General features: G+C 48.6%; 2 protein-coding genes across 8 annotated transcripts in view; one reads left to right on the plus strand and one right to left on the minus strand.

Moving 5' to 3' along the window:
• TUB (TUB bipartite transcription factor) overlaps window positions 1-9856 on the plus strand; it is an 84685-nt gene extending 74829 nt beyond the window's left edge. The window contains exons 4-12 of one of the 3 annotated variants that reach the window (XM_082476352.1): window positions 396-539; window positions 1722-1889; window positions 2863-2984; window positions 3425-3622; window positions 3892-4004; window positions 4864-4981; window positions 6461-6559; window positions 6783-6954; window positions 8218-9856. In XM_082476352.1, the coding sequence (XP_082332478.1) occupies window positions 396-539; window positions 1722-1889; window positions 2863-2984; window positions 3425-3622; window positions 3892-4004; window positions 4864-4981; window positions 6461-6559; window positions 6783-6954; window positions 8218-8354 (1271 nt within the window). In that variant the 3' untranslated portion in view covers window positions 8355-9856. Of the gene's footprint in view, window positions 1-395; window positions 540-1721; window positions 1890-2862; window positions 2985-3424; window positions 3623-3891; window positions 4005-4863; window positions 4982-6460; window positions 6955-7434 lie in introns of those variants that run through there. The other 2 variants (XM_082476353.1, XM_082476354.1) reach the window with 2 other exon arrangements.
• Window positions 9857-11502: 1646 nt separating this feature from the next.
• The window catches only part of RIC3 (RIC3 acetylcholine receptor chaperone), a 50792-nt gene continuing 40476 nt past the window's right edge, over window positions 11503-21818 (minus strand). For 3 of the 5 annotated variants that reach the window (XM_082476360.1, XM_082476359.1, XM_082476362.1), the window contains one exon: window positions 11503-17171. In XM_082476360.1, the coding sequence (XP_082332486.1) occupies window positions 16717-17171 (455 nt within the window). In that variant the 3' untranslated portion in view covers window positions 11503-16716. The remainder of the gene's footprint in view (window positions 17172-21818) is intronic. The other 2 variants (XM_082476361.1, XM_082476364.1) reach the window with 2 other exon arrangements.

Here is a 21818-nt window from a genome sequence, read left to right on the forward strand (position 1 = left end):
CTGTTGGCGTGCGGCTCCTGGTGTCCGTTATTGCCCTGCCTCGGGCTCATCCCGTGGGGCCAGTGCAGCTCCCTGGGGTGCTGGCCCTCGCTGTGGTCTCTCCCAGGGGCTGCAGCTTTTCTGTCACCCACCGTTTTCGATGGCCCACATTCTTCCAGACGCTCTCCCTCCCCCTCCCAGACTGCTCTGCTTCTGGGTTGGCCGTGGTGTTGACTTATCACCCTGCAGGTGTTGGGGTGGTGCCGCCTCCTTCCCTCTTGGCCTGCCTGGCAGAGACAGCGTGTGGAGGCCCTGGCAGGGCTTGGCCAGTGGTGGGGGAGCTGGGAAGTGTTGTGCTGGAGCTCTGGTCTCACCTTGCGCCCGTCTCTCTCTCTCTCTTGCTCTCTCCTGAGCAGTTCAGGAGGCCGACTCGCTTGCCAGTGTGCCACTGGGAGCTGCCCACCCCACAGCACCAGCCTCAGCCAAGAGAACCAAGGCAGCCGCCGCAGCGGGGGGCCAGGGCGCGGCCTCTGGGAAGGAGAAGAAGGGGAGGCACAAAGGTTGGCTTGCCCTCACTACCGGCCTCCTTAGGAGGCCCAGCCCCCTCTGTGGGGTTGGCAGGAGGCTTATCCTCCAGACTTCGGGGTGAGGGACCGGGTGGGAGGCCTTGGCGAGGGCCCTATGTGGCACTCAGGGCTCCGTTCCCCAGCTGGCTCACAGGCCCCCTCTCGCTCCCGCGGCACCGGGCTGGCCTGTGGGTGTGGGCAGGCCTCGCGTGCTGCCAGGAAGTGAAGTCCAGCTCCCCACCCGGGGGCCTGAGCGCCTCTACCTCCGCCCTGACCAGGACACTCCCTCCGGGGGGCTCACTGTCTCCCGGCAGCCCGTCCCCACCTTGGGCAGTGCTCAGGCATCTCATGGGCTTCCTCGACTCTTCCCTGCTCCCAGTTCCACCCTCTGGGCCCCACAGACCAGTCTGTTTCCTCTGCTCCTGCCTCTCCAGAGAAGATCCCTGGAGATCAAGGACAGTTACAGGGGCGCCTGCCCTGAGTCCTGTCTCTGCTGGCTAGACACCCTGCTCCTCAAGCCTTGCACACGGAGTGGCTTCCGGGCCTCTGGGTCGTGGTTGGACAGTGGTGTGTCAGGGTCCGTGGGCTTGTGGAGCTGACCGCAGCATTCTGGGTAGAGCCTTGCTTCTGGTCCTGAAGCTGTGGCAACTTGGGCAGGAAGGTTGACGGGGGATGGGAGCCCCTCCATCCGGGAAAGCAAGTGTATGCCGACCTGTCTTTTTTGAGGGGCCCTGTGTGTTTTAACAACGTATGTGAGTCTGCGTGTGTGAGGGAGAGAGATCAGCATTGACGACGTGGAGCTGGCCGCGTCCGTGCCGAGTGGTGGCCTTGCTGTGTCGGATCCAGCCTCGTTCTCCGTCTTGTCCTTTTCACTGTGCAGTTGGTTTTGGAGCTGGCTGCTGTCTGCCTGGGATGTGAGGCATTTCAGTCCTACCCTCGGCCACAGATGTGGGGGAATGGCAGAAGAAACGGAGCCCATGCCCCTTCCTAGCTCACTGATCATTAAGAGGCTGACAGACAGCTGTCATTCATTTTTAAAAAATCGGTTTTGCCAGTGAAGTTTTCAGAGGGTCCCCCCATTCTTCCCTCACCCTCTTCCTGGACATCTGAGAATCCAGGCTCTCCCCCCACCCTCCCCACCCCTGGATGGGACTCAGGAGTGTCCATGGCCTGCAGGCACCGGCGGGCCAGCAGCACTGGCAGAAGACAAGTCCGAGGCGCGAGGCCCCATGCGGATCCTGACTGTGGGCCAGTCAGACCACGCCCGGGACGAGGGGGAGACAGCCGCTGGTGGGGGCACACGGCCGAGCGGGCAGGACATCCGTGCCACGATGCAGAGGAAGGGTGAGCCCCGTGGGGGTCCAGTGACGCCCCCAAGCCCAGCCCCAGGTTCTCAGATGCACCTTTCTTGGGGAGCGTGACTCTCCTGTGTCTGTTCCAGCCCCTCCCAGGCCCTGGTGTGGGGCACACTCGGAGAGCAATGAGAAACTTGGGCAGGGAGGGGCCCCTGATAAGGCTGAGTTAAGGGAAGCAGTGTGAACTAAGGTAACCGACCAGCCCACAGCCCAGCCCTGTCTCTCCCCATCCCCATCTGCCCCCAGGGAGGCCCAGGTTTGGGGACAGGTTTCCTTTCCCTTTGGTTCCTTTGAAAAAGCTCCTGCTTGCTAAACGTGCCCCCTCTCTGTCTGCTGAGCTAGGGGGAGCAGGGCCAGGAGGCTGAGAGGCAAGGCAGATCCTCTCAGGAAACCTGCTGCCCACATCGTTTCCCCACCATGGGATAGCTTCCTGGAGAAAGGGCTGTTGAGGCACCTTGAGGCTGGAGATGGCATCCCAGGTGTGAAGAAGCACGTAGCCAGGGGGCCCAGGCAGGCTTTGGAGAGGAGTTGCTGGGCCCCATGCATCAGGCTGAGTAACGAGTCGGGCCTTTCCCGAGATTTCACGGCCTGTGCTAGCCAAGGCCTCTAGTAGGCCTGAGGCCAGAAGTGGAGGCTCCCAGTGCAGGGTCAGCTCAACTCAGGCCTTGCTACACAGAGACAGGGCACCCTGACCGCTAGAGAGGGAGGGTCTGATGGCTGAAGCTGGGAGGGCGGCTGCACCTGGGGATAGGGACCAGCCCCAGCTCTCGTACGCACCAGAGAGAAAGCGTCCTTGTGTGCATCTGGATGTATGTGTGGGAGTGTGTGGATGCACGTGTGTACACGCAGCTCTGCATGTGTATGTCTGTGTGTGTATGGGTGACTCAGACAGAGCTTGGGAACCGGTGACCGGCTGTGCCTGTGTGACCACCCGTCCCTTCCCGCCCCTCTGCCTGGCCCAGGCGTCTCCAGCAGCGTGAGCTTCGAAGAGGAAGAGGAGGATGAGGACGAGGACAGCTCCAGCTCCTCCCAGCTGAACAGCAGCCCCCGCCCCAGCTCTGCGACGAGCAGGAAGTCCCTCAGGGTGAGTGAGGAGGGCCCTGCTCAGCAGAGGGCAGGCGGCAGTGTCTCCCAGGTGGGAGGAACATGAATGTGAAGGGACGGAGGGCTGGCTTTTCTGGGCCAGGGGCTGGGCCCAGGGGCCTATCAGGAGCTTCTCCGGCCTGGGCTCTTCTGTCCTCCCGGTCTCTTCAGCCCGGCTGGGGGGTGGGGGGAGCTGGCGTTGGACAGGATGGCCCCTGAGAACCTGCCCACTTCCTCCTTCCCCACCCCCAGGGCTGCTGAGGTGAGGGAAGGGCTAGGAAGCTAGCTGCTGGTCCCAGGGCCAGGATAGCTGGGTCCACATCCCAGGGGGCCTGCCCTGTCTCCCACCACGACCACGTTGGGGCAGCTTTGGATCCCAGACCACCAGTTTCAGCCGCTCAGGGTCCCTGGGGCTCAGGCTTACTCCTCTCTCCTCCATAGGAGGCAGCCTCAGCCCCCAGCCCCCCAGCCCCAGAGCCGTCGGTGGATGTTGAGGTCCAGGATCTTGAGGAGTTCGCCCTGAGGCCGGCCCCGCAGGGGATCACCATCAAGTGCCGCATCACACGGGACAAGAAGGGCATGGACCGGGGCATGTACCCCACCTACTTTCTGCACCTGGACCGCGAGGATGGGAAGAAGGTGAGGTTGGCTTGGACACACGGTTTCACCCTGTGGGCTTGAAGTCCTGGGGGCTGGAATGGGACTGAAGCCTCAGCTCCAGCACTGACCTGCCAGTTCCCCCAAAGAGACAGAAGCCTCCGTGCCTGGTCAGTGTATCTGTGTGTGCACACGTATGTTCAAGAGCTGAAGCAAGGGAGTCACTCGTGAGTGCAGGTGTGTGAGTGGCACCCGTGATTGTGTGTGGACCGGAGGCCGGGCCTGGAACATGACCCTGCTCCACCCCCAAGGTGTTCCTCCTGGCGGGAAGGAAGAGAAAGAAGAGTAAAACTTCCAATTACCTCATCTCTGTGGACCCAACAGACTTGTCTCGAGGAGGGGACAGCTACATCGGGAAACTGCGGTACGCGCACTCCCCCAGAGGCCGGTGGGGGTGGGGCAGGCAGGGGCAGGCTCTGTAGAGGGCATCTCCTGTCCCCGAGGGAGATCCAGGCCAGGGGTCGGATCTTCTCCCAAAGTCGTGTCTATCAGATCAACCATAGGCCCAGGTCTGTGCCAGCCTAGAGCCGATTTGAAGATGGGCCTCACACACCCTACCCTAAGCTGCTCCCAGGCAGAGGGGACACAGGCCCGCCATGAGGGTTGGATCAAACCCTAGGATGTCAGTGATGACGTAGGCCACCGTGGAAGAGCCGCCTTAGCTCCATGGTCAGTGCCAAGGGGCATGGCTGAGAGTGAGCCCTTGAGGGAAGAGAAAGCAGCCTTAGGGTGGGGGAAAAGGCTCTGAGCTAGGTCTCAGGTGAGGGAAGAGTGCCCGATTTGGGAGCATAAATCAAGCTTAGCAGTCAGGAGCTAAAGCTGGAGATGGGGCTGGACCAAAGCTCACAGGCTGAATGGGACAGAGCAGAACATCTCCACCCTCTACGGGGTGCTGAGTCCCCTCTGCAGTCTTGTCAGATGCCACTCTGGTGGCTCACCTCCCGTGTGGGGAGCCACTCCCGTTCCTCCAGGGAGACTTTCTGTGGAACTCAGATTTCCCTGAACTGAACCGAGATGCTCTTTGATTAAACTCAGAGCAAGTCGAGGCCTTCTGTCCAAGAAGCGCCTTCAAAGATGGGGGTTCCGTGAGCAGTGTGCCCCCAGGTCCGCTCCTGGCCCAGCCCAGAATACTTTGCAGGCTCCTCACAGGACAGCCTCTGAACTGCTCCATGCCTTGGGGCACAGGGTGCATGACCCTGTACTGATGCGTGCCTGTCCTTCAGGTCCAACCTCATGGGCACAAAGTTCACCGTTTATGACAATGGAGTCAACCCTCAGAAGGCATCATCCTCTACTTTGGAAAGTGGAACCTTACGTCAGGAGCTGGCTGCTGTATGCTACGTGAGTCATGGGCTCCCAGGTCTCTGGTCTCCAAGTTAGATGTGACACTCAGGACTTGCTACCTGTCTGTGGCCTATCCCGTCTACCTTTATGGGCAGACATGGAGGCGTGGTGGAGTGGCCCCTGCCTGGGACAGGACACAGCTGGCCATCTGCCTGGCAAGTTCTGGGGACTAGGCCTGGCTCTCTGAAGCCCAGCCTGGATGCCTCCTGGAAAGGAGGAGGCAGAAGGCCTGGGTTCCTGTTGGTGCAACCTTCCAATCCTCCCTCCGGTGTTCAGGTCCTGAATGGACTGTAAGGCCCTTTGCATAATCATCTCACTGAATATTCAACCTAAGAGCTCCATCCTATCTTCTAGATTGTATAGATGAGGAAATCGAAGATCAGAGGTTGAGTCACTTGCCAATGTCACACAGCTCATAGATGACCAAACTGGAATATAAACACAAAGGATTTCTCCATCTCATTTCAGAATGAGGGACTGGTACCATCAGCCTGGGAATGCATAGCTGTTTTGTATGGTCCAGTGGTGCCACCTGCTGGTCGGCTTTGGGGAGGCAGTCTGACTCTCTTCAGATACTGAGCCCCAGGTGCTGTTGGAGGCCCTGAAGAGATAGTAGTGAACAAAGAGACAAATATAGACCCGTATGGGATGTGAACCCCTAGTGGGGAGATAAACTATAAAACAGTCATATAAGCAAAGTAAATACATTCTGATAAATAGTAAGAAGAAAAAAATAAAGCAGGGAAGAGGGCTATGAATGTCCTTTTAGGAAGGATGGCAGGGAGGGCCCCACCGAGGTAGTGCTTAGGTAAAGTCCAGAAGGAAGTGAGAGCCAGCTGTGCAGGTGTCGGGGAGAACACAGCGAGTGCAAAAATCCTGGATGCCTGGCATGCAGGGGGAATAGCAAGGAGGGCAGAGAATGCAGGGCAGTGAAGAGAGGGGGTAATGGGGCCATATTACTTGAGGCCTTGCAGGTCGAGGTAAGACCGTTAGCTTTTACTCTGAGTGAACTGAAGAGGAAAATGATCTGACTTACCAGGACCACTCACTGCTGTGTGGAGAACAGATGACGGGGAGGAGGGCGGGGGGGTGAGGAAACAAGGAGTCCAGCTAAAGGCCAGTACTGTGATCTTGGTGAGAGATGGTGGTGGTGAAAAGTGGTTGAATTCTGAATATAATTTGCTGATGGATTAGAAGTGGGGTGTGAGGGAGAGGGGGGAGTCAAGTATGACTCCAAGTAGTTAGAGCAGATGGAAGAATTGAGACACTCCTAACTGGAGCAAGGACTGTGAGAGAAGCTCACTTGGGCAGAGTGGAGATTCAGGAGCCCACTTCCAGACATGGTAAGTTTAGAGGTGCCTATTAGACATGTGAGTGGTGAAAGCTGCTCATCTTTATTCCCTCCCCCCAGTCTCTCCAGTAGGTAAGTTGAGTCCTCAGATGGCCAGTGTTGAGTTCTCTGTCTCTATTTCCTAGGAAACAAATGTTTTAGGTTTCAAGGGGCCGCGGAAGATGAGTGTGGTTGTCCCAGGCATGACCATGGTTCACGAGAGAGTCTCTATCCGGCCCCGCAACGTGAGTCTCTGCCCCATCCCACCCGCCTTCCCCATTATCCCAGCGTCTGCATGAGCATCTAAGGGCAGAACTCCAGCTGGTGTGTATGCGTGGCAGAGACACAGTGTGAGAAGCCCTGGAGGTCTAGGGAACTCTAAGGACTCCCACCCCTGGGGCAGATCCCTCTTTGGGGTGGTCATGGTGCCAAGGCCTGGGCCTGGCTCAGCTGAGGCTGCCCTCCCAGGAGCATGAGACGCTGCTAGCACGCTGGCAGAATAAGAACACGGAGAGTATCATTGAGCTGCAGAACAAGACGCCTGTCTGGAATGATGACACACAGTCCTACGTACTCAACTTCCACGGGCGCGTCACTCAGGCCTCCGTGAAGAACTTCCAGATCATCCACGGCAATGACCGTGAGTGTTTCTGCCCTTATTACTGTCCACGTGATACCCGGGGCCCTTAGCTCAGGGTTCAGCTCACCTAGCCCTGCCCGTAGAGGTCAGAGTTTAAGGACATGGATTATACGGCTTAGATTAGATGTAAAAAACTTTCTAACCATAATGACCGGGAGGCCCTGGAGGAACCTTCTCTGGAGCCCTGACCCTAGATTCTGTGCACTCAGCAGAGTCTTGGGCGTGGGAACACCCTCTGAATGGACTTCCTTTCTTCTTCCCTGTCTCCTGGTGTTTGTATGTATCTTTCTCCTTTGCCACCTGTTCCATCTCTCCTGCCACTTCTCCCAATTGGTCTGTGTTTTACCTCCTTTGGGATTCTCTTGGCTTCTCTGCTTCTCGCTTTCTCTTCCCTCTTGTGATTTGGGTGTCTGTCCTTCCCCATCTCCGCCATCCCTGCTCTGCCCTTCTGTCTCTGTCCACGCTTGTGCCTGGCTCCAGCGGACTACATTGTGATGCAGTTTGGCCGTGTAGCAGAGGACGTGTTCACCATGGATTACAACTACCCATTGTGTGCGCTGCAGGCCTTTGCCATTGCCCTGTCCAGCTTCGACAGCAAGCTGGCCTGCGAGTAGAGGCCGCCTCGTGCCCTCTGGGGTTGCCCAGCCTGGAGTGGAGCTGCCTGCCTGCGGAGACAGCCCTGCCGACCCCCTGTACATAGGCCTCGTGCCAGGTGACCCTTTGGCTCTCAGTGGGCTCCCGGGCCCAGCCATCCAGGAACTGGCTCCTGCGCCTCCACTGCTGAGGCAGAGGAGTGGGGGATATGAAGGGACCAGCGTGAATTCTTTCTGTGCCCCAAGATCAACACACACACCCCCCACCCTTGGGTTAGTATCCTGCTGCAGTCATGTTTGCCAAGCTGAGCAGCCTCTTCAGCCGGGGAAGCAGGAAGAGGTGTAGAGGGAGAGGAAGCACAGTGCAGGGCTGCTGGGGCCCAGCCATGCACTCAGCCCAACTGTGAGGGGCACAGCGAGTGTGGTGTGTTAGTGTAAGTGTTAGGGCACACCTACTTTACAGAGCAGAGGGCTGGGTAGCCAAGCCTGGCCCTTACAACTACAGGAAGTCCTCCAGCTTCAGAAGGCCTCAGCTGGGCCTGGGAAGAGTTACGGGGATGGGGAAAGGTGAGTGGCAGGACCTTGCCAGGGTTGCAGGGGCCCGGCTGTGGCTGTGGGAAGTGGCTGGTGGCCTAGGGTTTGAGCTCATTTGATTTCTCTGTGTGCACAGAGGCGGCAGGAGGCCAGCCCCCAAGGTCAGATCTCTTAGAGGATGGGGCCTGCAGGACGCAGGCTCAGCGTACAGGCGGCGCATGGGGACAGGGCTGTCCTGGAGCTCCGTCAGCTGCCCCGGGAGCTCCCTGCTGAGCAGTCCCTGCACAAACCCCAGGACACCAGCCCCAGTCTGCACACAGGTAGGCGTGCCTGGAGCTCCTGTCTGTGCTTCAGCTCCCACTGCAGTCAGCCTAGGCTGTGGTCGCTGAGGGCTTGTATGTGGTTGTTCTTAGCTGGGAATGGGACAGGGTAAGGAGAGCAGGAAATGTTTTAGAACCACAAGCGATCAGAGGTGGCAGGACCCTGAGAGAGCATCTAGAAAATAGGACTTGCCCTGGGTCACCTGGCTGGTTAGGGGCAGAGTTCGGAGTTTCAGCTCCCTTGATTTCCTTGTTTCCACCATCCCCCAAGAAACTGCTCTCTCTGACCTTCCTAGGGCACAGTCTGCATGCCCGTGCACCTGATTCCAGAGACTTAGAAATGTCAAGAGGTGGTGAAATTGAAACCATTTCAGTGGGAAATTGGGCAGTTCCCTGCTGAAAGCTGTCTGGATTTTTGCATGTCTGTCTGATAGGGACTGGCCTGTGCCTGGCTCCTCCCCGAGGGCAGGCCTTAGCAAGGCTGCTGCCCGTTTTGCTATCTAGGTGTGACAGGTGGGTTGTGAGTGCTCAGGGCTGCGCCTGATCTCTCTCTACCGCCCTCCTCCTTGGATGGCACCATCTACTCTGAAGACTTGGAAAGTCTTGCATATTTGTCATTTACCCTGACAGAGGCTACTCGCCCAGATGGAGATCAGAAATCAGTGGGAAGCAAGCAAGAGTTGTTCCCCACTTCAGAGTAGATCTGCTTGGAAAGACTACATAGAAGTTGGTTTTTTAAAAAGTAAAAATCATACTTTAAACATGTTAGCAAGGCTCTGAGGTGAAGTTGTTTTGACTTCAGTGGGAGTAGTATGCTCTCATTTCCTGGTAATCTGGGTTTTCCTACGTTGAGTGCTTAAAGCAAGGCATTCTTGTTCTAGCAGGGATCTGCCCACACCTGGGGCATGTCTCTGTGAGAGGCCCCTCCAGTGATCCAGGTTTTGTTAACATGGTCTAGTTTCTAGACAGCTCTTGACTTGGGGCCATCTTTAGGGCACTAGAACTTTCTATACTGGAGCTGTTCCACTTGCCAATGAAATACTGTCGTGCCGTCCTCCTTTCCATAGTCCCAGTTTGGCTCTTCCTCTCTTGACTTTGAAAAGAGAGACCTGCTGACATTTAGAATGATGGAAAGTAGATGATCCCTGAAGTCTAGTCAAGCTGTTTCTCTGGGTCAATGATTTTAAGGTAGAACAGGTTGATTCTGGATCCTCATGAGAGAGGGGATCCTGGTGGCAGAGTGGAAAATTCATTAGATAGAAGCACAATGGAAAACTAGTCCCCTGCTTTCTCCTCTAGTACACAGGGGAGAGGGTTGACAGATGTTTTGGTAGGGTCAGGAATGTGGCCTGAGAGTTCCAGCCTGGGCATGGAAAAGGGTAGCTCAGCAACAAAACCCTCTGTTGGGCATTGAGTGACAAGCAGTAGCACTCGAGTCACCTTCTTAAGACCCCATTCTTGGTGATGCTGGTTTTCCTTGACCACTGGCCTCATAGCCATGGGCCCAAAGACTCATAAAGCTGCCAGGGCCCCTGGAGACCACTTGGGCTCAGCCTCTCCCACAGTAAGAGTTCTTGCCCTTCATACTCTCTAACCAGATGGTCCTTGGTTGGGCAGGGAACTTGGTGATGGAATGAGCAGTCCCTAAGGGTGTTGGGTAGCTGGGACATTAGGCAGCTCCTCTGTAACTGCTCCTAGCTCTAACTCCTCCTGGGGCCACACCCCCAAACTCTATGCCCTCTGCCCCCAAACAGTTCTACAGAGCAGTGAAGTTCACTTCCCTAACTCTTCCCCAATTCTGGCTTTTCTTTCCTTCTGGCTCCAAGGTGCTCTGTGTCTGTCTGTGTGTCTGTGTGTCTCTGCGTGTATTTGGGGCAAAGGGCAATCTGTGAACAATCAATTGAGGTTTCCTATTACAATCATATTTCTACAGATGAATAGGAAAGGAATAAGGATGTAGTTATGATCACCGGTGGATTTTGTTCATTTCATGCTCTTTGATCAGAAAGTATAATTTGGAAAGTACCAACTCTTTCTCCCAAGGTTCTCCAAGGAAGACACCATCCCAAAAAGTTTAGTTCTTCAGTTCCCACTTTGCATTACCTGAAGAAATTGGTGTGTTGCATGTGTGCTTTTGGATGAATTTGAACTTATTCTAGTTGAATGTGCCTTAAAAACCATGACACTAATTCAGAACGAGCATGTAAGGTCCAGACCCATGCTGAGGACAGGTGTTAAAAGCCAGGGAGTGTGATAATCACAGGCTAGAAGACAACAATCACAGGCTAGAAGACAACAATCACAGGCTAGAAGACAACAATCACAGGCTAGAAGACAACAATCACAGGCTAGAAGACAATTTGGGGCCCACCTCCTTCAGTGACAAGGGCAACAAAACTGTAGAAGCAGACATCTTTCTTTGCTCTGGAAATGGTGGGGCATTTACTTCTAAATGAATTTACCATATATTTAGAGGCAGTTCTGAATTTAACAAGCCACAGTGATGACTTCAAACTAAGATGCTTGTGCTTTCCTTACAGTGAGGGGAGAGGCTGGGCTGGCTGTGTCCACGGCTTTGTTATGCAAGCACAAATTCCATCTCCTAGATGGAGTCCCTGGCTTTGCCTTCCTGTGGTTAACACTGGCCTGTCCCTCTCTACAATTCTTCACCCCAGCTGAGATACCCCTGTGACCTCAGGATGCCAGGTGGCCCTCAGAGCACATTTTTCCAGATAGCTGAATGAGTCTGCTTGCTTCTGGTGCCCAGCACTGAGTGGGGCCTGACTCCACTGCACTCAGGGCCCAGCGTTGGGACCCTACACTGCCCTGGGCCCTGGCTTGTCGAACTGTAGCAGCCCCAGGAACAGGCCAGAGGATGGGCTCTTGTTTGAGTTTAGTGGTCACCTGTCCTTCCCATACCTCCTGTTTGTAATTTTCTGTCATCTCAGGATATGGGGGGAAAGGTACAGCAGAAGTATTTGGGACGGGTTTGGTTTTTGAATTTTCCAACCAAGTTGAGAGGCAGGTTGGTCTTACAGAAAGCACTACTGCACTTAGTAACCATGTGATTTTGAGCAAACCACGTGATTTTTCTAGGTCTGTTTTCTCACCTACAAAATAAGGAGGTTGGACTGTCACAGCTTGCAGTAGGATTCAGGGTGAATGAAAGTTGATCCTTGCTTTCATCACTTTCTAGCTCATCACCGTGCCTTTTTTCTTTCCTAAGAAAGACGTCACACCCCTTTCCTCTTCTCTTCTGTTGTCCCTCCCTCCTTCCCTATCAAGGTCCAGGCAGAGCTGGAGATTAGGCCGAGATCCAGAATTTCCTAGAGAGTAACAGAGTGGCTTAGAAAGGGAAGCCCGACTCTGGCCTCTTTAATCCTGCATTTGGTGACTAAGGGGACTTAGGATGGTGACACTTCTCTTGTTGGGAGCATACATTTAGCCAGTTTTCATAATGCCTAGAATGTGTATGTCTATTTGCACAAGATTGTCTTTTCCTATTTTGGAGTGGTCAGACATTTTATTTTTGTTCAAAATCATCAAGTTTTAGACAAACTTGCAAAACTGTGCTTTTATTAAGTGACTTTTTGAATAAACTCTTTGGTATTCTGGAGCAAATGTATTTATTTATTGGTATGTGCAATGACAAAGTTGGTATTTTCCCATGTTGACATTATGTATGTTGTAGAACTTAGTGTTTGTCTAAGTACAGACCACAAACCATATATCAACAAATTAAACTTGAACTGTTTCAACACTGCTGTGCACTTTTTTCCCCCTATAAAAGAAAAAACATGTCTCTTACCTAAAAGTTTTTTTCTACATCATTCATTCCTTCTGTCCTAAGAGGCTCAGGGGTGGGCAGGAGGGTGGTGGTAACAAGGGGATCATAGCTCGTTTAGAAACCATCACATATGGGTGGAAACTGTCTTCCCTCTGGCCGTGCTCGTCAAGTTTAAGGATGGTCAGGACCACACACGCAGAGGCTGGAGGGGCTAGAAGGGTAAGGACAGAAGGTACTTAAGTTAGAGCATCCTCTGCAGGGGCAGCTGTGCCAGCTGGAAGAATGGGCTGCTGCTTCCTAAGTAAACCCCTGTGGGCCTGGCCCATACGAACAAAAACAGGACCATAGAGCTGAATAACAGGTGAGAAAGGCCCAAGTAGTAGAAATAACATGAAGACCCAGCCACTGGGTTCCTGTAGCCCTATGCAGAGCAGCCTAACCTGTTTAAACAGGACTTGGACATACTACACACTTGGGAATTTTCTTTTCGGCCTGTGGCATATCTGAAGCCAACAGCAAGGGAGGCTGCAGTTGTGGCTGGAAGCAGACATGAAGGCTATGGGTCTGATCCTGAGGGAGGAGATCAAAACTGAAGTCACCCAGAGACTGCAGGACCTGTGCTCTGGGCCATTCCCAGCAGTCAGGGTAGCCTTGGAGGGTGTCACGGGCGACAGCCCAGCAGCACAGGACTTGATGACAGAGTGTGATGCTGTTGGTGGCACTGGCATGAGCACCTAGCACAGGCTACACCCTGGACAGACACTGCGCACAGCACTGCGAGGCGGGTATTATTCCCAGTGCGTAAATGAGGAAATTGGTGCTTAGAGGAGTTAAGGAGTAATCAAGAAAAAGGGGAAATTTGGCCTATTTACTTTGTATAAGAAAATGGGAAAGGAAAAACATAAGGTTAGGTACATTTTAGAAACACTTGTGTGAAAATGGTCAAGGCAAAGTCTGTGATACTTCATGTTTTTCTCATTGCTGGGTAGCTGAAGTATTAGATTTTCCTTTGGTATATAAATAGTCTGGGTTGAGGGAATCTAAGAGTGTGGTAATAAGTAGGGTTGGTTTATTTATTACCCCAGATTTGGAGTTTTTAATGTGGTCAACAGCATTTCCTACCTGAACTGTGGCCTCTCTCCTTGGCTCTGCCTCTGGGAAATAACATTTGCAGGGCACTACTAAAAAGGAAAGAGATTTTCGTTGTTTAGTGGTCAGGTTAAAGACAAATCTTGTAAATAGCCCTGGACAGGGTCCATGGAGAGTCCTAGTTTACAGCTATTATCCTGGCATAATTAAAGCTCCCTTTTCCCAAGTCCTAGTTTACAGCTACTATCCTGGCATAATTAAAGCTCCCTTTTCCCAAAGTGCCCCAGACTGGACCATAAGTCATTGGATCATCCAGGCCATAGAGGGTGCAGAGAGTGGGGTCCTCACAAGCCATCTCTTCTAGAGGCCAAACGTGCCTGCACTCCTCTATGCAGCTCTCTGGGCCTGGCTCCTGAGCTCACATAGCACTAGTCCTGGAACTAAGGAGGTACTCTCCCTGTGCTCTTATTCTGACCAGGAAAGGGGATCTCCTGGCCGGATCACCCACCTGATTTACCAAGCATGGTCCCAGGTGATGCAGTTGTTTCCTGGGCCAACTATCTGCCCCCAGAGGTGTGACTGTGCTCTGCCACGGTGCCTAAAAGTCACTGCAGACCTAGTGCCAGGGGACTCAGCCCAGATCAGTTCTGGAGAGATGAAGACCAGGAGGAAAGAGACAGCAGGCATGACAACAAAAACCAGTCCCATGATTTTGGTCATCCTGGATTGTATATACAAATATAATTGTCATCCCTGAAAAATAACATAATTCTGAAAAATCCAAAAAGGATTGCCTAATCTGAAATTATTGAAAAGTGCATTAAAATTTTTGAAATATAAATACATAAATATATTCCTGCTATATAAACCCACCAAGAACCAGGGCAGCAAGAGCTATCGTGGTCTTAGTACTTCCAGCAGGAACTATTTCCATAAGCCAATTTCCCCCAAAGATTAACATTCCAAAAAAGAGTTGGTTATGTGACACCTTACATACCAGCCTCATCAAAATACCTGAACATCACCCTTTTACTTTCACACCCCACTGCTCTACCACCACTCTTTCTGCCAAGAATGTCCTTTCTCTTCCTTGCACAGCTGAGAAGTTCTTAGCATCCCTCGAGACCCACCTCCTCTGTGAAGTTTCTTGAAGTACTTTAGCAAAAATGATCTTTTTTTGTGCTCCTATAGATTTGGGTCCATATCTCAAATACAGCATAAAACCTTGTACAATAAAAGTAAAGTAGCTACGGCTTACTGAGTGGTTATCCTGTATGAGATAGGATAGTGCTGTTTTATAGGCACTGATGATTTCATTTAATCCTCATAACTACCCTGTGAGACCTGGACTTTGACCCGCCAGCCTTAGAATGAGAAAGCCAAGGTTCTTGGGGTTAAGGAGCTGGCCAGATTCTGAAACTAGAATAGACAAGGATGGAACTGTGACCGACATTTCCCTGCCTGCAGAATTCATAATCTTGAGCCCTTTTATAGTTCACAGTTCATTTTTAAAAATAAATCGGATAAGGCTCCCACATTCAACTGAGTTTTTTTTTAAAGGTAGGAATTGAGCCTTCTGTTCCCACTGCCTAGCTCTGAGCAGGGTCTGCCGAATGAATAAATGAGTGAATAAGCTAGAAGGAAACAAATACATACCTCTAATAAGGGAATCATATCCTAAGGCAAAAAAGAAATTCAAAACAGGGTCCCAGAACTCTTTCTCATAAATCAACCCCTCATTGTGAATGAAGAGAAACAACACAAAAAATAATTTATCGAAACAGTAAAGAGCACCTACATTATTTTTTGCCTTCGGCATTACATTACATCTAGACTGTTTTCAGTACATTTTAAACTGTATTCTTTACAAGTGAATCAAATGTTCCACACAGAGACAATATGCTTTCTATAGACTCAGTCTTCAATGACTTTTCTCTGTAGTCATTAACTAACAAGAAATGCACAGCTGTAGCTGATACATTATCTTAATATGATCCTGTACCTGTGACAGCAGTGTTTATGCTTATGTGATTTAATAGTGATTAAACTATTTTCCTGGCCTCTTGCTCATGCCAGGCACAATGGAACTCTAAAAGCCGAGTCTACCTTTACATGATTTCTTAATTTTCAAGTCTTCTGCATTTCATGACTGGGAATATCCTCAGGAATGTGTCCTCTTTAAACTCTTAGGTCTTACCTGTAAACTGAATTCACTCATCCTTACTAGACAGAATACATCTTACCTCAAGGAGACACATGACAGATGGCAGCTCAGAGATTAGGCTTTTGGTTTGGTCACAATCCTCCCAGTCCTAACCTACCTCCTACTTTGCCCAGCTTTCTCAGTAGACTCAGATATCCAAATATGGAGCAAATGGTCTCTTCCTGGGCACTGCTACATTGGGTCCCTGCAACTTCCCTGCTGGGCTGGCACTTGGTCTATAAGCTCAGTCCTCCTCGTTTCTGTTTCAATTGAATTTGTTGTGAGGACAAATTTCCCAGAGGGTACAACATTCAGAAACAGCATCTAAGCAAGGACTGCCTGTAAGCGCAACAGTTCTCTCCCCGTCACTGGCTCCCTGGCCTTCTGAGTATCTCGTGGCAGGACCACCACCCTTCGGCAGGCTTTCCTGAATCCTCAAACCTTGGCTCTGCAGGGCAAGGACTAAAGTCTCTAACTCAAGTTTCCTCCGGCCACTGAAGACCAGAGGTACAAAGGTACTTATGCATTTGGCAGTTCTGTTAAGCAGAACAGGGATAAAGGAAGCTAGAGATCCAGGCAATATTAGAGCAAAACCATCCCCCAACAAGCCTCTGGGTTCATTCTCAGGTCAGTGGGAATCTTCTACTCTGAGAAAAGTGGAGATCTGAGGCAGCCTGGGTGCTCCTAAAAAGGGCCTTGCTGTGAGCAAGGGGCTTCAGTTCAGACAGCAGAGTTTCACCCTGCTCTGGCCCCACCATCCCCACTAACAAAAAGGTTTTCTTCTTGAGCACAGCGGACTACTAACCTGCTCAAGGCCCACAGAATAAGGCATTCTGGACTCTGAAATCTTCACTCTTACAACCTTATGTCCTCATCATGTATAATCTGATGTTCGTTCACAGGTAAACCATCTGTTACTCCTAACACGAAGAGTCAGACCTCTGTCCTGAGTGGTCCCGTCTGTAATTACAATAGATGGAAAATTACTCAGTGGATCAACTCTCTGATGGAGGAAAGGCAGGAAGAGAAAGAGGGAAGCTGTCTTGTGTTCATACTGATCACTGTGATGTTTTACAGGTGACAGGTGTGTAAGCACCAGGAAGGACACATGATATCCATGGCAGTGGCCTGATTGGCTATGATATTTAAACACAGAGAATGAAATACAGGGCACAGGGCCAAGGATGAAATCAGAGAGGAGAGAAAGGTCACCTTGGGACTAGAGTAATGGGCACCTCACCAAACTGGCTGTCTGTACTCTAAACGGTGGGGGTCCCGCTTCCTCAGCATGCCCCCTGGATCTGCTTTATCAGCACTGACGCCTGGCCCTTCATCTCTCAAGTCGCGGGGCCACATTTCTTTGGTGGTCTCCTCTTGCTCACGGTAACTATCTGCACCAAATCCAGCATTCTCTGCCAAGACAGCGGGATCCTCTTCTTCATGAAAACAGCAGGAACATGTTTCTGCCTCTGGGTCACACGAGGTAACAGAATTATCTTCCTGAGCTCTGGGGTCAGCAGGCATTTCCCACCCCAAATGGCCTGATGATCCTTCTTCTATCACTCCCATTCTTTCAGCTATTTCCTCGGCAGAGGGCTCTTTTGGGTCAGGGTAATCCACTAGGATTGTTTCTTGCCTATGCTTGATGCAATCTGAAAGGTCATAAATTGGGTAAGTCTCTTCAGGGTAACCTAGAGAAAAAAGCAGAACAAAGTCTTACAAAGAATGTCTCTTCCAAATAAAGTGTCAGGCTCAAAAAGGCTTCTCAAACAGCAGCCATCCTATCCCAACAAATCCATTCAAGAAATCTCTAAGATGATTCTAACGGTTCTCAAGTTTCACTTGAGCAAATTCTTGGCGATCTGGCTGACTGTCCCCCAGCTCTTTGAAATACAAATCAATTCAGTTGAAAATCCCTTCTTAAGCGCAGGGTGCTTGGGGCAGAGTGTAAGTCTCACTCCTCAAGCTTCTGCAGTAGTGATGAAGATTAAACAAACAACATGAGCCTCAGTTTTAAAAAAATGTACCAAACACCAGATGGAGAGAGCATAGCTCAAGGCTAATGTTTATAATTTCTATTTGGAACCATTTCCAAATCTTCCTGGGGGGCGGCGGGGGGGTGGGGAGGAGGGAGGAGGAAAGGAATGCTGAGCTCTTTGAAAAATACACGACAAAGCCTTCTACTAATCAAAACAATTGAAATGGCTTGCAAGCATCAGAAAGAGAGCATTTTAGCAATACATGCCCAAGATCCCGAAGGACAAGGACTGCATTTTCAGAAGGCAGAATTTCCATTGTTGGCTTCTTCCTCTTCACAAAAGGGAACAAAAGAAAACAACAAACTGGTAAACAAAATGAATCCCAGCAATGATAATGAGAAAAGAGAAAATGTTGCCAAACTGAAGAACAAAATGAAATACATCTGTGTCAGCCAAGCCGAGCCTGAGCAGCAGATGGGCCGTGCTGGAGCTCATATGCCAGTGCTGGCAACAGCGGCCATGCTCACCGCACAATGTGAAAGCTGGAGAATTTGAAATCCATTTGCACATTATGATAATTGGCAAATTGAACCCTAACATAAACCATTTTTTTGCCTACAAATTCTGAAAAGCAGGGGTCTTTTTTGGTGCCATGTAGAGTGTGGAGAGACATTTTTACTACATTTATAATTAGGGGAAAAAAACAGTCACACAGACTCATTTGTAGAAAATTTGAAAAACACAGACAAGTTTTAAAAAGAAAACACAAATCACCTAGAATCCCACCACTGATAACAATGTGTTGTGTTACCTCTGGCCTTTTTATCACATATAAACATATATCTTTCTCTTTTTTAACAAAGAGGGATCATACTGTATATAAAATGTTGTACCCAGATTTTTTTCATTCAACATTGTATCATGAGCCCTTCTCCATGTTATTAGGCATTTTAAAGTTGGCTGCAAAGTATCCCATCATACAGCTACATAACTGACATGATTTACCATGCCTCTTCTATAAGACATTTAGATTCTTTCCAATTTTCCCTTATAAGTTTCATATTAGTTTAGCTCTCTGAATATAAATCTATGTCCACTTCCCTATTTCTTTAAGACAGACTTTTAGAAATATGAAAACCAGACCAAAGGGAATGGACATTTTAAAAGCCTTTTTTACACTCTGCCAAATTACTTTCCAGAAGAATGGTATAAATTTTTAGTCCTACCAGTGACATAAAAAACTGGCCATCTTATCACATCCTCACCAGCACTAACAGTAGTATGTCAAGAATCTTGCCAATGCAGTCTTAGTTCCCAGGCTTAACTTACTGTGGATGGAATGCTAGGTAAACTGGAGCTTCGCTACCCAAGGCCCTCACAGTCTCCTTGGTCAAGGGCAGAGGCTGGGGAAGTCCATTTGCTAGTTAGCTCCTAGCCACTGCATGCCTAAGAGAAGTCCATTCTCTGGCATATTGCTGCCTTGTCCCCACCAGGAACAAAGCTTGCCGTTGGAATTCCATGACTATCTGCTTTGGTTTACGAGGGGGAAGCCTGCTGAGGAGAATCAAACAGTGACTCACATAACTACTTAGGTAGCCCGTATCAGCCAAGGCACTGGTTACCCAAAACTTCATTAAAAACATGAGCAAGCAACAAAAACTCACTGGTCCTACGAGGAAATCAGCAGCTCACAACAGGAACCAAACTAAGCAAACTATGTAAATAGCCCCTGAAAAAAGTCAATGCAGGAAACAAGAGTTAATGTCAATCAGCTTATAATTGATGTTCCCAGTAATATTCAACAGGTTATTGAATGTATAAAACCAACCAGGCTTCAATATAAAAAAGGGAGCAAACACAATGTAAGAGAGAGCTGTTAGAAACAGAAACTCAGCATTACAAAAAAAATATAAACTTAATAGAGGAAGAAAAGAGTAGGTTGAAATAGACATGACTGAGAACCAAATTAATATATTAGAAGTTCAAGGTGAGGAATTCTCCCAGGACAAAGATAAATATGGCAAAGAAATGGAAATTATGAGAAAAAAGATAAGCTGCATAGAAGACCCATCCAAGATCCAATCTCCGAATTACTAGAATTCTACAATGAGAGGGCAGAGTAGGTTAAATGGAAGCAATAATCAAAATTATAAGAAAATATTCTTTAGTTGAAAAAATAACTCAAGTCTTCAGATGGATAAATGCTAGGTAAAAATACCTTGAAAAATCCATACGGAGACATATGCTGATGAACCTGTACAAATTCAAATTTGGTGGGGGGGAGGGATGGGGGAGGGACTTAAGGAAGTATTCTGACAGATACAAAAATTAATCAAAAATTTAAATTCAAGAAAGAAGATACTGCATACAAGAAAGTGGTAAAAAATGAAATCAATAAGAATTATCAATGTAAAATAATCATTGATAATGTGGTTAGAAATTTAATGCCATTGTTAAGAAATACTTAAAAGATAAAAGGCTAATACCTGTAAAAGCTAACATCACTTGTAGCTAAAATTCTACATAATTTCAACAAAACCTAAGCAGTAGGTAGAAAATAAATATGATAAAAACTTTACCTTATTTGGGAACAAGATTATATAATGAAGATTTGCAATTTGGAAGAAAAAAAGGAATTCCAATTTTCATTTCATTGATTACTAGTGAAAATGGAATAATTTTTCTTCTGTTTTGTAGCCAGTTGCACTGTTTTCTTTTGTGCACTGCATATCTAGGCGGATATCAGTGTTTTCTAAATTAGTTGTAGAACTTTTTATATATTAAAGATATCAGCTTCTTTGCTGATATCAGTCATATTTGTTACAAATCTTTTTGCAGTTTACTGTTGGCTTTGAAAACTTTTTGACATTCTCTGATCTGCAGAAAAGTTTTATGTACACTATGTAAAACACTATCCTTTCCTTTATAATTTCTTGCATTGCTTTTTTAAACTAATTTTTTATTTTGTGTTAATCGTAGATTCACATCTGGTTATAAGAAATAATACAGAAATCCCATGTACCCTTTACCTAGTTTCTTCTAATGATAACACCTTGCAAAACTATATGCTACAATATCACAACAAGGATATTAATACTGATACAGTCAATATACAGAGCTTTTCTATCACCACAAGGATCCCTTATGTTGCCCTTTTCTGGCCACACCCATTCCCTCCTGCTCCCACTCCCTCAACCTCTGGCAACTACTAGTTTGTTCTCCATTTCTATAATTTTGCCATTTCAAGAATGTTATATAAATAGAAACACATTATATAACCTTTTGGAATTAGCTTTTTTTCATTCAGCATAATCATCTGGAAATTCATGCAAGTTGCTGCATGTATCAACAGTCCATTCCTTTTTATTGCTGAGTAGTACTTCACAGTCTGTACGTACCAACACAGTGTTTAACCATTCACCTGTGGAAGGATGTCTGGGTTGTTTCCAGTTTGGGGCTATGACAAATAAAGCTGCTATAAATATTCACGTACAAGTTTTATCTGAACATAAAACTTTCCATTTCCCTGGGATAAATGTCCAGGAGTACAACTGCAAGGCTGTGTAGTAGCTACATATTTAGTTTTTTAAGAAACTGCCAAACTTTTTTCCAGTGTGGGTATATTTTACATCCCCACCAGCAACATAAGAGTGAATCCAACTTCTTGATCTAAAGATTCAATATAATGCCAATTAAAATCCCATCAGACTTTTTTCTTGTAGAAAGTGACACAATGATTCTAAATTTATATGAAAATGTGAAGTGCCTAGAATTACCAAAATAATTTTGGAAAAAACATAGTTGAAGAACTTGGACTACCTGACTTCAAGGCAATATAAAGACACAGTGATAAAGACACTATGGCACTGGTGTAAGTATAGACACATAAATCAGTGAAACAGAATAGAAAGCCCAGAATATACCCACACATACATGGTCAAATGATTTTCCATTTTCCAAAAGGGGAAGGGTTGGTTGATTTCCGACCAACACACCAAGGTAATTAAATGTAACAAAATAAACTGGAACAATAGGATATCAATATGGAAAAATATTAACCTCAGTCCTGATACCTCACACCATATATAAATAACTAAAAATAGATCACAGGTCTAAATGTAAGAGCTAAAACCATACAATTTCTAGAAGAAAACAGAGGAGTTAGGCAAACTTTGAGTTAGGCAAAGATTTCTTAAACGCACACAAAGAAAGTGAGTCATAAAAGAGAAAATGATAAACTGGACTTCATCAAAATGAAAAAAACTTCTGTTCTTTGAAAGATGTCACTAAGAAAATAAAAAGGCAAGCCACAGATTAGGAGAAAATATTTGCAAAATTCATAACTGACAACTTATATCC

The sequence above is a fragment of the Balaenoptera physalus genome, assembly GCF_965194825.1.
Source record: "Balaenoptera physalus genome assembly, chromosome: 10".
Taxonomy (NCBI): Eukaryota; Metazoa; Chordata; class Mammalia; order Artiodactyla; family Balaenopteridae; genus Balaenoptera; species Balaenoptera physalus.